Raw genomic sequence first — 17741 nt, 5'->3', positions numbered from 1 at the left:
GAGAAGGGTAGGAGAGGGAGGGGGAGGAGGAGAAGGAGGACGAAGAGATGGGGAAGGAGGAGAAGGGAGAGAAGGAGAAGCGGGGGGAGTAGGAGGAGAAGGAGAAGAAAAGGGAGGAGAGGAGAGAGGCGTCCTCGCAGCACCAGACCGTAAGGATATTTTGGTTTTTTATCTCATTCCCAGACGCCTTCACTGTTGGACCGAGTACTGACCACGTGTTTATATTTAAATCGTTTTTCTATTTATCCATTTGTTTATTTCTTTTTATCTGTTCATGGGTTTATTCGTTTATTCGAGATATTTTATCAGTTGCATATGTATCTATTCAGTCTATTTGCGTCTGTTGTATTTGTTTATCTATTTTTTTTTACTTATTGCCTGTTTATTCGTTTGTTTTTTATCCATTTACTTATTAATTTGTTGATTTATTTATATATTATCTACTTATTCAGCTATCCATGCATTCTTTGCCTCAGACAGGAACATTCTATCTTCTTTTGTTCATTTTTTTCTTTTTGTAAAATGTAAAAATGACTGTACATATATATTCTTGAAATATATATATTTACATATTCATTCTTGAAAATTCTAGAAAACTAAATAATGAGGGATTTTGATCGACAATGTCTTCCACTCACTGGAGAGCTTTGAAGTGTTTGTTCTGATCAATATGAGACGATATTATTGAGACAGACGCCAAATAAGATGAAGCCTTGATACCCCCCTTTCATCTCCCCTCCCTTACCATGAAGTGCGCCATCGGATCGAGAGGGGGCAGCTAGGGCGAGTGACAATCACTGCGGATCACTGGAAATTGATTTGAAACCTTAGGATTTGTTTGGTAGGGTTGACAACGAACACACCATGGCGATACACCAGAATGGAATTCGCAAGGAGCGTCGCTGGCGCGCGGCGCCAGAAGAGTGTCTGGTGGCACTTGGACCAAGGGGTCAATGTATCATCAGGTGTGAGAACGAATCAGGTCATTAATGTGAAGTCGTGGCGATCCAAGCAGGTCATCTAATCAGGTAAACCTCTCGCATGACATTTCTCTTTTCTCTCTCTGCCTGTCTTCTCATTATGCAAACGCGAGACGTGATCGTCTGTAAATGCCTTATGTTCTTTTTAGTGAGATCTCACTTTCACCCGTCAAACTCTCCTCGTCTTGGCGTGAGATTCATCTTCAGTCAAACAAGACTGCCGATCACTTTTTTACTTCTGTTCTCCCACTTTCCTCCTCTATGATGTCCTCCATAAATATCTCCCTTCTTTGCTGTCCCCATGATCCCGTCTCCTTAGTGTGATGTTAACCCCAAGGATAGAAGAGCTGATTACCGGTGTCGAAGTACAAAATGACTTCGTGTACAGTCGCGAAGTCTGCCATGTTGTCGTTTAGGTTGATTTGGCGAAGGGGAATTATTTAGACGTAAAATACGACAAATAAACACAGCTTGTGTGTGTGTGTGTGTGCGTGTGTGTCTGTGTGTGTGTGTGTGTGTGCGTGTGTGTCTGTGTGTGTGTGTGTGTGTGTGTGTGTGTGTGTGTGTGTGTGTGTGTGTGTGTGTGTGTGTGTGTGTGTGTGTGTGTGTGTGTGTGTGTGTGTGTGTGTGTGTGTGTGTGTATGTGTGTGTGTGTGTGTGTGTGTGTGTGTGTGTGTGTGTGTGTGTGTGTGTGTGTGTGTGTGTGTGTGTGTGTGTGTGTATGTGTGTGTATGTGTGTGTGTGTGTGTGTGTGTGTGTGTGTGTGTATGTGTGTGTGTGTGTGTGTGTGTGTGTGTGTGTGTGTGTGTGTGTGTGTGTGTGTGTGTGTGTGTGTGTGTGTGTGTGTGTGTGTGTGTGTGTGTGTGTGTGTGTGTGCGCGCGCCTGTGTGTTTGACTGGAGTCAGTAAACAATGTAGTCAGTCTGCTCATTAATTAGCTACTTTATTAAAAAGAAATAGAGATTCTTTATTTTGAGACATATTCTTCTTCAAGACTCCTTGTGCATACGGCCCTGAAACACTCCCAAAAGTGTCAGCAAAGAAATTTACAGAAAGAAAAACTCATTTACTTGTCTTTGTCACTTTATTTTATTCTACAGTTTTTTCTTTTCGTACTGCGTCTTTGGTAGAAGTCCTGAAAGAAACTCGAGCAAAGGTAAGCAGGAGTTTCACTCCCAAGTAATCCCCCTCCCCCCATAGTCCTCCCCTTCCCTTAGTCATCCCCCCTCCCTTGACCCCCCAACCAGACCAGTATTCTTTCCCAAAGTATATAGTTTTATTTCCTCTTGCTCCTCTTCCTCTTCACTGCACCCTTGTTTCTCAAGATCCTTCCTTCCTTCTCTTCCTCTTCCTCCTCCTCCTCCTCCTCCTCCTCCTCCTCCTTCTCTTCCTCTTCCTCTTCATCTTTCTCATCTCCTTGATTACAGATTTCCAATCAACGTACATGTTCTCAGTCAGATTGTACAGGGATTACGATGGTAATGTTTACATGATGTAAGCACACTGAAAGATTTCCCTTTCGCCGCAGAGGGGCACCCCATCCTTCATCTGAAAATTCGCCTGGCGGCAGACAGAATAAAGACTAAGTTCGTGAAACGCAACGAGACTTAACCAAGATAGACTCCGCTTCATGGGGGGAGTTCACCCTTTTGGCTGAATAAAAACGTTTGGTGATAGAAAATCTAATAAAGTCGTAAAACGCAACACAAGAGTTAATGAATTCGTCTTGCAATGTTGCTGTTGTTGTCATCGTCGTTATTAATGTAGTTATTGTTGTCGTTATTATTGTTGTTATCGTTATTGTTGTTATTGATATTGTCGTTATTGTTCCCGTTACTGTTGTTGTTGCCATTGTTGTCATTGTTATTGTTGTTGTTGGTGGTGGTGGTGGTGGGGGTGGTGTTATTGTCGTTGATTATAGTTTTGTTGCTGTTGGTTAGCCCGCAGTGTCTGTCGATAATAACGCAGGAGCAAATGAGTAAGCCTATCATCATCCCGTCTGTGTTCTCAATGCTGAACACTCTATAAACATACAATTGAGTCTAATCCCTTCACAATCTGACTGAAAACATGATCCCAACCTTTGTTAAGAACTAATACTCAAATGATTCACCCATCATATAACACTAACTATACAAAGCAATATAATAAGATTGGTATTTATATATATACATAATTATATAATAGTGTCTTGTATCATTACATGTGAAAATCCTATGGATTATTCTTACAACTAAGCTGGTCCTTATTGGATCATGAAGGCAAAGGGAACTCAGAGATATTATGAAATTCTAACATCCCGGCGTTTCACCATAAAGAAAAAGTATGTTCACGATGTCCTTGTCCGAGTTTATTTTGCTTTCAAAATCCAACTTGTCGAAAATGAACATTATTCATTGGTCCTTAATGAATAGTGCCTTCATTTGTCCATTTGCTAATTCAGAGCACAGTGAGCTATGCTGTTTCGAAAGGTCAGAAGAAAGTTTGACTCACTCGATGGCAGCAGCTCTGGAATTGTTGCCACAAAGTGAGCCTCACTTTTGTTAGACCAACGGAAATACAATCTAGTTCTACAAATTTGCATTTTGTGCAAAATAGAAAGAAAATCATAAATATATCAAACTCTGTTGTCATTTTTGTGGCTGGAACACTATGTTTTAATGTGAATAAATACAATGACAAAATTAAATACGAAAATGGTAATATGATAACAGAAACCCTAATTTCACGGGCAGTAATACACATAACAATAACAATGCTATTCTTTTCCGCTGTAGAAAACATAAATAATAAAAACAATCCCGATAAAATTGAAGACAAAAAAAAAAATAACAATGTCACTGTTATGGCAATAAAAATGCACCTCAATCAAACTATATTTCCCAGTATCAATAATAAAATGAGTGACAACACTGGAGGGTAAGAAAATAACGACAGTTCAGAGCGTAAAAAAAATACCCTCCCTTCCTACCCCTTCCCAATGTACTTCAAGCCTTTCTTCTTCAGGGATGTATTATTGAATAAATTTCCCAATTTATGGACTTCAACCTCCATGTATGTCTTATCATAAGCATTTTTATAAGCACTATTATGGATAGCCTACCATTACAAATGTTATCACGATATATCCTGCAATAAATATGTTTGACGATATGTTCCTATAAGATGGGAAATTTATGACGTGTTCTCAATTAATATCTTTTCATACCTTACTCTCTTTTCCACTATGCTTAAGACAACGTCCTTAAGCCGCCCATGGTGCAGGAAAACCTCCTTTTTGAAATACAATAATATACCCACCCCCTTTGCGTGAAATAAGTAACTCATGACACAATCTTCTTGAATAGGCCACACCCTTGGCAGTGTGCTACATATTGTTACTATCACTAAAAACAGTGTTCTTTAGCTACACTGCATAGAACCAGCCACAGGGACAATAGCACTCGTTTGATAAATACATACAACCACAAAACTGATATAGTATTTACTTATTACATTTGAGATTTGGCAGATGGCAGTTGTCTGTGGTGACGTGGCTTGTGTTTAGTGTATAAGAGGGTTACAATAAATAAGTAGATACAAACTTCGCGTAAAGAGTTATCACACTGGGGGTTTTTTCCTCCAACCTCCAATTAATCGGCGGTACCGCCCACTTTCAGAACTTTTTCCACCGTAAAATCACTATGGTAAACTATTTATTTTTCTCAACAAAAATACATAGAACATAATTTGATATGCTGGAGGTAGTATTTTCCTCCAGCATATTAGATTTATTCCCGAAAGCTACGGGCTGCAAATCTGCTTCAACAGCCGGAGGAAAAATAAGACAGTGTGATAACACCTTAAATGCTGGAAGAAACTGAAGAAATTAATTACAAAAAGGACCATACTCATGATGATCGGTAAAAATCAGAAAATAGATTTAAGAAAACTGAGATTGATTGAGAAATAACCACTTTGAAAAAAGTACCAGTATTCAAACAAAGAATAAGTACAATATTATTACATTACTACATTTCAAACAAAGGATAACTTAGGTGATCCTAGGATTCAAGATGATTATTTGCGAATAAATATATGAATGTATATATACATACATTATTACACAATTATACATGTATGGAAAACATACTATAAACATCTCAACAAAATTAAAACTAGATATGTATACATTAACATATATATATACATTATATGCATACATAAGAATACCTGTGTATATATAAACATAAATATATGCAGATACAGACATGCACGTACTTACATGTGTATATATACATATATGATATATATTTACATCCGTCTGTGTATGTGCGTATTTGTATGTATGTGTGTATGTGCGTGTGTTGCATGCGTACATGGATATCTACATATATCAAATAATGTATTTATGTGTTTATTCCTCTCTAGATATTTGGCAATCGATAACTCTTGGACCCGTCTTCTATTTACAAAGTACACAGACAGACATTCACAAGGACAGACGCCCAATACATGTGTATGTATACAAATACGTGTGTGTGTGTGTGTGTGTGTGTGTGTGTGTGTGTGTGTGTGTGTGTGTGTGTGTGTGTGTGTGTGTGTGTGTGTGTGTGTGTGTGTGTGTGTGTGTGTGTGTGTGTGTGTGTGTGTGTGTGTGTGTGTGTGTGTGTGTGTATGTGTGTGTGTGTGTGTGTGTGTGTGTGTGTGTGTGTGTGTATGTGTGTGTGTGTGTGTGTGTGTGTGTGTGTGTGTGTGTGTGTGTGTGTGTGTGTGTGTGTGTGTGTGTGTGTGTGTATGTGTGTGTGTGTGTGTGTGTGTGTGTGTGTGTGTGTGTGTGTGTGTGTGTGTGTGTGTGTGTGTGTGTGTGTGTGTGTGTGTGTGTGTGTGTGTGTGTGTGTGTGTGTGTGTGTGTGTGTGTGTGTGTGTGTGTGTGTGTGTGTGTGTGTGTGTGTGTGTGTGTGTGTGTGTGTGTGTGTGTGTGTGTGTGTGTTTATGTGTGATTCACCATGGTCTTTGGATCACGTGTTGGACTCGTGATCGACAGCTATTTCCCTCCCGGGAAAGAGCTCAGAGTTTGTATATATTACGTGACCTTACACGCACACACACAGTCGTCGGCAGCCCTTGGCAGCAGACAGACGCACTCACACGAGCATAGTTAAGCTTGCTAGGGCTACTCCCTAGAGTTAACTGTAATCGTGGTCCAGCTTTACGTTGGAAAGCTTTTTTGGCAGTTACACTGCCACCCACCTCTGGGCATTTCCCAGTACTTTTTCCTTGTACCACCTTTCTCGTTATTTCGTAGCTCTCCGGGATCCGCACGAGCCCTTGTTGGCTCGTGAGACTTCTTCGTCGTCCGGCCCGGCGAAATCTAGCAACATCTATCGTAGTTTAGAAGTAGTGTAGACCCCGTACCACTGGGCACACAGTGGTCCTATTACGCGGCTGTCACCAGTCGCCAAAGGAAGCTGTGTGACCCCCTTTATATTGTATTTTTGCTCTGCTGAGCACATTTTTTCTGTGTACCAGGGGGCTCGTCCCCCCACCCCAACGCGCAGGATGGAGTCCTCAACTCCATCCCTGCAAACTAGGAAGACTTCCCCTGACGACCCCAATATCGACCCGGACAAGGCAAGACATGTGTTTATTCATTCCGACCAGACCCGATTAGCCGACCTCAATCCTTTTATGCTTAAGAAATGTCTTTCCCAATTTACCGATGATATTAGCCAAGTGAAAAAACTTAGGAGCGGAGACCTCCAAGTTACCACCAACTCTGGGAGAGCTACACGCGATCTACTTAAGGCTAGGAAGTTTCATTCATTCGATGTTGTTGCATCCCTCCCTAGATCACTCAACTCCTGCAGAGGAGTAATCCACTGCAGAGACTTGGTGACCATGGAGGAGTGTGACATCCTCGACGAGATGAAATCGGAAGGAATACTAGATGTTAAATTCATAACGCGACTGGACCGAGAAAGGAACATGCGAGTGAACACGCCCCTGTTAATTCTCACTTTCAATTCAACAACCCTCCCTGACCACGTCAAAGTAGGATACATTCATGTCCCAACACGACCATATGTCCCTAACCCTTTGCGCTGCAACAAGTGTTTCAAATATGGTCACCTTGCCAAATTCTGCAGCAAACAATCAATCGTATGCGGTAAGTGTGCAGGCGAACATCCAACGGATGCTTGCTCTACTAACGTGTTTCAATGTGTCAACTGTCCCTCCAATAACGATCATGCATCCACCTCCCGAGACTGTCCCACCTTCAAAATAGAAAAACAAATTTGTACGGAAAAAGCAACTTGTGGCATATCCTTTTACGAAGCAAGGAAGCGTGTGATGGAAAGACTAGTGACACCAACTAGTACTTCCGGAGCAACTTCCTATGCTTCGGCAGTTAAGAAAACCTATAGAACCATTGAAACACAAACAGAGACCAAACACTCCAAGGAAAAAGAACACCGCCAAAGGCAAACTCACTCGCACCTTCCTTCCCCGGCCATCCCAGAGCCTTCCAAACGTGTGTCCACACGTACAGAAGAGGATGTCAATATGGAGATCTCCGTTTCCCAAAAACGTCTTTTAAGTCCTATTACCAGCCCAGACCGTTCATCCGGGGCTAAACACACCTCTCCCACTAAGGCCAAGAAAGGAAGAAACCGAAGCAGATAAAAAACAAAACAAAAAACAAAACAAAAAATAAAAAATAAAAATAAATAAATAAATAAATAAAAAAATGAAAATAATCCAGTGGAATTGCCGAGGTGTTAGAAGTAAAGTAAATGACTTAACGATCTTTAACTCACTCAACAACCCCTCAGTTATATGTCTACAAGAGACCCACCTTGACCCCAGTGTTCAGTTCCAACTGAAGAACTATACCACCTATAGGAAGGACAGGTTGGCGCCTGGAGGGGGGGTCGCAGTTGCAGTCAGCGACTGCCTTCCCCAAGTGGAATTACCACTGGCCACCACCTTGGAAGCAGTCGCTGTCATAACTAAAATAAACAACAAACTCGCGACCATCTGCTCCGTTTATCTACCTCCCGACCCTCGTTTCCCACTAGAGGAGGTAAACGAGCTCTTCAAACAACTACCCCACCACAAACTGATAATGGGAGATTTTAACTCCCACCATCGCATGTGGGGTAGCAAAAGAACCTCTCGTCGAGGGGAGCAGATGGAAGAAGTGCTCGAATCAAGCAACCTGGTCCTCCTAAACACTGGCAGTCCCACTCGAGTAGACAATACTAGGGGTTCATTTTCATGTATAGATTTATCCATATCATCTCCTGCGTTGTCTGACAACACCCAATGGGATACGCATGACGACACCATGCTAAGCGATCATTTCCCAGTAATAATAAAAATAGGGGGTAACAACACTACGGCTCCTCCAGCCTACGGAGACAACTCACCCCCTCCCTGTCCCAAATTTAACATCAAAAAGGCCAACTGGGAAATGTATCGCACAACCACCAACGTCAACATCACAGGGGATAATATGGATGACAACATTTTCAATTTATCAAACTCTATTTTGAATTCAGCGCATGAGCATATACCAAAAACCTCGGTATTTCACAAGCATAGAGTTCCTTGGTGGACATCAGACTGCAGAAAAGCACTTTGCAAGCGGAATAGGGCATATCGAACTTTTAAAAATAACCCTATTGCACCCCATTTCATTACTTTTAAAAAGACGCAAGCAGAGGCCCGTAGAACAATAAAACATGCCAAACGTAAGTCTTGGCATGACTACATCTCAACTATAAACGCAAACACTTCTCTATCACAAATCTGGTCAGCCGTCCGTAAAATAGACGGCAAATACACGCCCAACATTAAGACCCTAACAATTGGAAACAAGTTTGTAGATGCTCCCCTGGACATCGCAAACACAATCGCAGACACATTTACGCAAACAAGCAACACGAATAACTATTCACCAACCTTTTTACAACACAAACAAACACGGGAAGCAGAACCTCTGATCTTCCATACACAGACACACTACGAATATAACACCCCCTTCCAACTACACGAGCTTAAACAAGCCTTAAGCTCGTGTAGAGGAACCTCTGCTGGCCCAGATGAGATTAGGTATGAGATGCTGCAACACTTGAATTCAATTTCACTGGAAAAAATTATTAAAAATATACAACACAATTTGGATTAGTCAAGAATTCCCAAAAACATGGAGACATGCCCACGTCATACCTATTCTCAAAAAGGGGAAGGACCCAAAGAGTCCTTCCTCTTATCGCCCTATAGCGCTTACCAACTGCTTATGCAAAGTATTAGAACGTATGGCCAATAACAGATTGAAATACATACTAGAATCTCAAAATTTAATAGTTCCTGCCCAATGTGGTTTCAGGAAAAATAGAAGTAGTCTTGACCATTTAGTCAAATTAGAACAAGATATCCTCTCCTCCTTCGAGAGGAAAGAATATCTTGTTGCTTGCTTTTTGGATTTAGAAAGAGCCTACGACATGGCATGGCGACGTGGTATCCTCGAAAAACTCTATGCACTTGGCCTTAGAGGGAATCTCCCTATTTTCATTCAAAAATTTTTAAAAGACCGCACATTTTCGGTCAAAATTCAAAATTACTATTCAACAGTACGCACCCAAGAAAATGGCGTACCACAGGGAAGTGTGTTAAGCCCCACACTTTTTATGTTGCTGATAAACGATATTCTACCCGCTCCACCTCGGAACCTTAAATACTCATTATACGCTGACGATGTCGGAATCTGGCATTCCTCTCCGAATGCCAAGTTTTCCGGCTCTCGCGTACAACTGGCCCTGGACTCGCTCCAGGACTGGTCTGACAAATGGGGATTTAAGTTTTCGGAATTAAAGTCAACAGTAATTGTATTTTCACGCAGAGCCCAGGCAGAAATAAATCTGCAATTACATGGTACTCCCATTCCAGTACAAAACTCAACCTTTTTTCTTGGCCTGAGACTGGACTCCAGGCTAAACTGGAAGGCCCATGTAAAATACCTAGTTGATGCGTGCAACAAGAGAATTAATTTGCTACGTAAACTAACGGGCACAAATTGGGGAGCAGATAGGAAATCCCTGCTAATGATTTATAAGTCCCTAATTAGATCAAAACTAGACTATGGGTGTCAGATTTATGGTTCGGCAACACTAGCCACGTTACAACCCCTGAACATCATCCAAAACAAAGGCCTAAGAATAGCACTTGGAGCACTACGCTGCACAAGGATCGAGAGGCTGGAGGTCGAAGCAAACGTACCCCCCCCTCCACTACAGGCGCGAGCTCCTTGCCCTAAGATACGTCGCCAAAGCGCTTCGCATCCCTCAACATCCCTGCAAGGAGACAATCCAACGATATGAGCACTTCACCAACTCCAGCCTAAATCCCCTTTCCATCAGGATCCGATCCTTGTGCGAGCAATATTCAGTGCCACTGTGGTCAATAGAACAGATTGAAGCCACCGTCTTACCACCGTGGGAAAACATCGCCCCGAAGATCTTCATTAACCAAGACCTACAAAAGAAGACTTCATCCACAGAAGAACTAAAACAAAAGACCTTGGAGACCATCCATAAGTACAATGACCACATGGCACTGTACACTGATGGCTCCAAGTGCGGCCACAAAACTGGGACAGGGTTATACTGCAACAAAACCCGGATGATGTTCAGATTGCCGAACCATACGAGCATATATATCGCCGAACTCTACGGCATATATAAAGCCTTAGAATATGCTCAATCCGACACACATAGTAAATTCGTCATATTCACAGATTCATTAAGTGCACTAAAATCAATCAAGACAGGTAACCATATGGAGAACTTCCTCTTGGGCAAAATCATTAGCACATTGTCGATAACTAGCAAGTCCATTACTCTCTCTTGGGTTCCCAGTCACATTGGGATCTTCGGGAATGAGAAAGCGGACATCTTAGCCAAAACTGCTTTAGAAATAGACTCTATTACCGACATACCCCTGGACATAGGCACCTTCAATTCCATACTAAGAAAACAATTACACACCCACTGGCAACTCCAGTGGAACAATCTCGACATTTCTCACAAACAAAAGGAACACATAACAGATTGGTCGACATCATACAGAAATAACAGACTCGAGGAAATCGCCATAGCAAGACTGAGGATGAACTCGACCCGCCTCACCCACTTAAAACCATATATTGACGGCGTATTTCCTCCCCAATGCAACACATGCAACACTATACTATCCATAAGACACATACTCCTACACTGCTCAAAATACAACACACAGCGCCAAGTGCTCATACAACATTGCCAAATTAAGAAAATTCAGCTGAGCACCACAAATCTTTTGACAGACGACCGTTTACTTATTGACAAAGTAGTATTTTATTTGCGCACTACTGGACTATTGTGGGAATTATAATGGTAGAATAAAAAGGATCGCAGGTTCACACCGGGCTTAATGACCTCATTATAGGTCGATAGCCTTAAAGATCCAAAAAAAAAAAAAAAAAAAAAAAAACGCACACACATACCCAACTGCCTGCCCACGAGAGTTGGAGTAACAACCCACAGCGCAGCGATACTGAATTTATTTCAGCTCTGGGCGGGATTCGAACCCAGACCTCCGTAGTGGCAGCCGGGAAATCTACCAACTGCGTGCATGTGTGTGTGTGTGGGGGGGTGCGTGTGTGTGTGTGTGTTTGTGTTTGTGTACGTTTGTGTTTGTGCAACTATAAGAATGTCTACACATAACTATACAGCACTCACTTGTAATGCACACGCAAACATACACACACATTATATACATTTGTATATATATATATATATATATATATATATATATATATATATATATATATACATATATATATATATGTATGTATATATATATATATATATATATATATATATATATATTTATGTGTGTGTGTGTATGTATGTATGCATGTATGTGTAAGCGGAGTAGGAAACACAGGAGTCTTAGTCTTTAGTTTATTCCTGACTAGTTTCTTAGGTATGCTTTTTCAAAGCATACCTGCGAAACTAGTCAGGAATAAACTCAAGACTAAGACTCCTGTGTTTCCTACTCCACTTACGTCAACCTGTCAGAATGTCTCAATATATGTATGTATAAGTTCTTTCGCCATGACAAAGTTCTCAAACGATGCCACTTTGTTAACTTGATCATCAAAAGTTTATCCCAGACATCAAATAAAATAAAATCCCCCTCAAAGAAACACACACACAGACACACACACACACACACACACACACACACACACACACACACACACACACACACACACACACACACACACACATAAACATATTCCACGACCACAGCAAAATGCAATACTCACGTCCTCCAAGTTAGGTCACGCCCTTGAACAACTCCCTTTCCCACGTCTCTTTGCTCCACCCCCCTACAACCCTCTCCCTCCCCCTTATCCCCCCCTACCCCGTTACCTTTGTCCCCAAACCCCAAGATGTTTGGCACGTGGAGTGTTTTATCACTTGATCCCGTGGCACTTGTCCTCTTGTTATCCCCTGCATTCACCTGCAAGAGTATTTTGTTTTGTGTACAGCCAGACGATGCGTCTGCTAAAGAATTCAAAATCAAAGAAGGTCTCAATTCATTGAGATTTCATTCATTTGAGGGGCCCCTATCACCCAATGAAAGGAAATAACTGATGGGGAGTTTCCGTCAGTCTAAATACCATGCACAGAAGAGTCCTCTTACTATTAAAGGAATAGAATATGTCAACTGTGAAGCAGGCTAAAAGTATTTTGGGTGCTGCCGCATTGATCTTCGTGCAAGTCTTGGCTTTTGGTCGCCCCCCCCCCATCGTCGAAAACTGAAAATGTACATTGAAGTCCTTCTTATATACATACGGTGCCATGCAGCGCCAAAATCGTATGCAATGTATTATTACTGTATTCCAATGCCAAGACTTGTTTTCATTCGGGCGGTTGACAAATAGCGGTTTTCTCCTTTCTTTTTTTTTTTCTTCTTTTTTCTTCCCATCCATCTTCTAGGAGTCCCATAATTCCTGCCACTTGCATTTTCTTATTCCCATTTTTGTGTTAGTTGGTCCTACCAACATGTTTACAGTGTCAACAAACACTGCATAGAATGGTCGGAGGTTATGATGGTGAAATCGAGTTGGTGACATCAAGTCGTGTGTGCGCGTCACGATGCGCAGTTCACGTTGTATTAAGGACCGACGACGTGCTCAGGGGTCAAGGTCCTCGGCGACAATTCCATACCCAGAACAGATATTTGGTTTTGGTGTTTACATACGTCATAATTACTCCTTGCCTTTCCTTATGAACACAATTACCCAGTGATGTACGTGTTTATTTCAAATCTTCCTTTCAATGTAATCCAACATGTAATGAACAAACTGCATAAAAAGTACATATGGGTCTTTTTATGGTATACATATCTGATTGTTCCATTCTTGCTTATTTGTGCTCATTATCAAACTTATATTTACTTTCGTACTTAGATATTTACCAAAGCTTTTCGTAACAGGTCCCTAAAGAGAAGACATTTGTGGATTTACTTTCAATTTTATAAGATCCAGTCAAATGGTCTCTAAATTGTGCTTTCGACTTTGTGCGTCTTAACCAAAGTGGTTATGTTCTTGTACTTCTTATCTTTATGTATCATGTCTTATCTTAACTGGTTCAGGACTTGTACTTTTATTCTGTTTCTTTTTAGTACGATTTGCCCTAACTCTGTTCGTCTTTTCCTATCTGGCTTAGTTATATCTTCAATTGTTTTTTGATTTGGTGCAACTGCATTTGGAACTGTGCGTCTCGTTAAATATCCAGTTCTTCTTCCGTTTGCTTCATATATAACCGTATGTCTATCACCTGATGTCGAGATCTGTTTGTCCGTGCTTGTGGGTCAGTATGTGAAAGAGAAATACGAGTCCAGAATACTCGAAGATTGGTGGACTCTTCATTTCGCAGAGATGGTTGTTGGTCTGGTGCCTTGTTCGCCTTGCATAGACGTAGTAAGTTCATGGAATGTCCAGGTCTTGTACTTTAAAATCACAAAATGATTGCATATTCTCGATCTAAGCTAACAATTCTTTTCCTTCATTCGTTCAAATAGAGATATTACTCCTTAATTCGGCCTCTTAAGTTTTCAGTGTTCATTATTTTTTCTCTCTCTTTCTCTGACGAAACGACAAAATCGTCTCTCTGTGTGTCTCTGTGTCCTCTCGTTATTCCTTGAGTATTTGTTTTTAACATTACGAATCCTTCTCCCATTTAATTCGGTGATGCATTATACTCCAATCCGCTTCCAAGTACCAACAGGTCGACCGCGCGACGACGAAGGACTCAAATCCTGAAGGACCACGAAGACTTGAGGGTCGTCTGCCTGGTGTCCCATCCGAAGTGCCACTCTTCAGTCCAAGTGAAACCAAATGGTCTTAGGACCAGATCTGTAAAAAAATATATAGAAACCACGTTATTCGTTTTATAGAAGTGAAAATTGTTTAATAATAGAGATAGAAAAAATAACCCCTTTTGTAAGCTAACAGAATGCCCACTCATTTACGAAGAGATCGATTCTTCGAGTGTTAGGTAATGACAATAGAAAAGAGTTTTCTTACACCAGAAGGTTAGTGAATATACATAACATTTTCGTTTATCTTAACTTGGCGAAATTTTACTTTACTACCGGTTGGTTTGCAAGTACTCAGATTTCACTTAATTATATTTTTTCAACACAACCAAATCTTCTCACCACTTTTGACGAATGCATTTCGAAAAAAAATTTGACCTGAGCAGATGACATCTTTCTCTAATCAATATCCACTGTGAATAAGCAATGGCATACTAATGAGATGTTGGTGGTGAATATTTCAAACTCGCAGGGAAGAAGCTTCCAAGTGGATTATCTTTTTCCCCCCACGTCAGCCTCAAGGTTCGAACCCCACCCACCCTGATGGTGAAATCCCAGGAACCAGTCGAGATGGCCGTTCCGTCAGGGGACATCTTCAGGCAAGACACTCTGTTCTCGTGACCGTAGAGGATGGTCAGTCGCTGACACTTGAGGGAGTCCCACACGTTCACAGTGTAGTCGTTGTAGCCAGCGAAGAGCAGACGCCCTGGAGGAACGAATAAAAGAGGATACATTAGAGAACCAATCCTGCAAGAGGTCTGTTGAGTCAAAGTCGTGCTAAATACCCCTACCACACATATGTTTATATATATATATATATATATATATATATATATATATATATATATATATATATATATATATATATATATATATATATATATATATATATATAAATCTATCAAGTATAAGATAATCATGACTGTCGATATCGTAATAAAGCAAAGGGTTTCTCTTCATCAACATTTTATTCATTTATTTATTTTCATTTTATTTTGGGAGAAAAAATTAAGGAGAGCCACAAGAATGTTGGGAATTCATGAAGGGGGAGATAAAGTTAAAATGGCTGAGAATAAATGGTATAGAGAAACTATGAGAGAATGACTTTGGTATGAGGAGGGACTTACCACTAACGGAGAAATCAACGGCGTTGACACCGAAGATAATACTCTCCTTGGTGAAGCAAGCGATCTCCCGGTCAGCTCGTAAGTCGAACAGCCGACACTATGGACAAGAATTAAATTAGTAAGTAAATATATATGTACGTAAGTAAATAATTAGATTAATGAATAAACAAATTAATAAATGAAAAATATGTAAATATATAAATGAATAAAAAATAAATCAATAGATGTGTAAATAAATAAAGTTGATACATTGTCACAGATTAAGGAAGGTAGATGAAGAGGGTACGAATCTTGATCCAAATTTATTCCTAAGTGGTTTCCCGAGCTTCTTCAAATGAATAAATAGACAGATAAATTAATTAATTGGTTAATTAATGAAAATATAAATAAATGTATGAATAGATAAATAAATTACTTAATAATCTAATCATTAACCATGGTTTCTCTGACCGATAACTTTAGAAAACGAACATCACAGACCACCCCGTCAATAGAATGGGTGACTGTGGTGCAAATGGGGGAGGGGGGGGTGCCTCTTTGTCACCACCGTCTCTGAGTACAGCCCGACAGGCTGCATCTCTGAAGCCTTAGCCCCGACTTACCGTGGCGTCGTCGGAGCCCGTGGCGATGGCGTCTCCCGAAGGGTAAAACTTCACCGTGTTGATGTCGGACTCGTGCCCCTCGAAGCTTTGGACACACTGGCCCGTCCTCATGTCCCAGATGAGCGCCATCTTGTCGCAGCCCTGAGAGGAGGACAGAAAAACGTGTCACAACGCGTTCTCATATCTTCGCCTCTTTTACTACGTTTGTTCTCTCTCCTGCCAGACTATTCCAGTCGGCCGAAGGAGATCCCACGAGCCTTACCTCGGTGAACCCTTTCACTGTTCATACTAAATACTTTTATTTTTTCTGGTTATCGGCAGGCGATTTTTCAGCTGAGAGAAATGCTTCTAGACAGCAAAAATAATAATGGTAAATGTTACAGTCATTACCAAATGTCCTGTCACGAAACGTCACCACTATATATATATATATATATATATATATATATATATATATATGTATATATATATATGTATATATATATATATATGTATATATATATATATATACAGTATATATATATATACATATATATATATACATATATATATATATATATATATATATGTCAATCAACCAATAAAATCAGCCAGCCTTAGTCCACTACTGAACAAAGGCCTCCATAGCATTCCATGATTCGCACGACCGCGCCAACCTCTGCCATATCACCCCTGCAAACTTCTCTATCTCGTCTCTCCATATTTTGTTTGGTCTCCCTCTTCCACGCTTCCCATCTAGCGGTGTCCACTCAGTAACACACTTGCTCCATCGTTCATCAGTCGTTCGCACTAAATTACCTGCCCAATTCCACTTCTTCTCTTTTACAGCGTCTTTCAAGAGATCTATCGATATGCCATCTTCCCCAGATACTTTTCTTCGTTTCATATTTTTAGAGCAAATTCGACTTCTCTGTAATCTCTGGTACACTGTTAACGTCTACAGATGAATTTATTGACTCAACTACGGTCTTCAACGAGTGCTCTTGGTAAAAAAAATTCTACTGTTTTTACTATTCTGTCTCTGCATTTAATTTCCCCATTCCTATCTTTCATACATATCATTTGCTGTCTTCCTAAACATGTCTGCGCTTGGTCCCTTTAATACTTTTACCTTTCGGAATAGTTTCTTTTATTTCATTTATGTTTCTCTTTCTTTTCTCTGATCTCTGCCTTTTGTTGATAAGCTTGTTTAGTTCTATTCTTTCTATTTCGTCTCTCCTGCTTTTAATATGTATGGTCTTTCTTCTTTTAATTAGGTCATTTGTAGCTTTTGAGTATTTGTTTTCTCTGATATTTTTTGTATTTCCTACTTTCTCTGCCGATTCCCTAATGATATTCACTAAATTCAAATTCATATTTTCGACGGTGTCCTCGTTGGTTTCTATAGCTTCGAACTAAAATTCTAACTGAAATTTCTTATCATTATCCTTAATCTTTGCAAGGTTGATTTTCTTTTTTAAAACTTATTTCTCTCGGCTCTGAAATTGAATTTAGCTGTGCAACCTACCATTCTATGGTCACTACCTATGTTGACCTTATTTATGAACCTAGCATTGTTAACGCTCTTGTTCTCATCTCCTAATATGAAATCTACCTCGTTCTTTGTTGTTTCATTTG

General features: G+C 40.4%; 2 protein-coding genes across 3 annotated transcripts in view; one reads left to right on the top strand and one right to left on the bottom strand.

Annotated features, from left to right (window-relative positions):
- Positions 1-864: 864 nt before the first annotated feature.
- LOC143028972 (uncharacterized) lies at positions 865-11702 on the top strand. The gene is made up of 3 exons (XM_076191322.1): positions 865-967; positions 2080-2135; positions 10187-11702. The coding sequence occupies exons 1-3, from the start codon at positions 865-867 to the stop codon at positions 11393-11395; spliced, it is 1368 nt and encodes a 455-aa protein (XP_076047437.1). The 3' UTR covers positions 11396-11702.
- Positions 11703-12430: 728 nt separating this feature from the next.
- Positions 12431-17741, bottom strand: part of Gbeta5 (guanine nucleotide-binding protein subunit beta-5) — a 69706-nt gene continuing 64395 nt past the window's right edge. For both annotated transcript variants that reach the window (XM_076192065.1, XM_076192066.1), the window contains exons 7-10: positions 16125-16265; positions 15523-15619; positions 14935-15101; positions 12431-14432 (exon numbers count right to left, since the gene is read on the bottom strand). In XM_076192065.1, the coding sequence (XP_076048180.1) occupies positions 14421-14432; positions 14935-15101; positions 15523-15619; positions 16125-16265 (417 nt within the window). In that variant the 3' untranslated portion in view covers positions 12431-14420. The remainder of the gene's footprint in view (positions 14433-14934; positions 15102-15522; positions 15620-16124; positions 16266-17741) is intronic.

The sequence above is a fragment of the Oratosquilla oratoria genome, chromosome 10, assembly GCF_046742065.1.
Source record: "Oratosquilla oratoria isolate Oo_2021 chromosome 10, ASM4674206v1, whole genome shotgun sequence".
In the NCBI taxonomy this organism is placed as follows: domain Eukaryota; kingdom Metazoa; phylum Arthropoda; class Malacostraca; order Stomatopoda; family Squillidae; genus Oratosquilla; species Oratosquilla oratoria.
The sequence above is the reverse complement of the archived record's forward strand: the minus strand, read 5'-3'. Positions and strand labels throughout refer to the sequence as shown.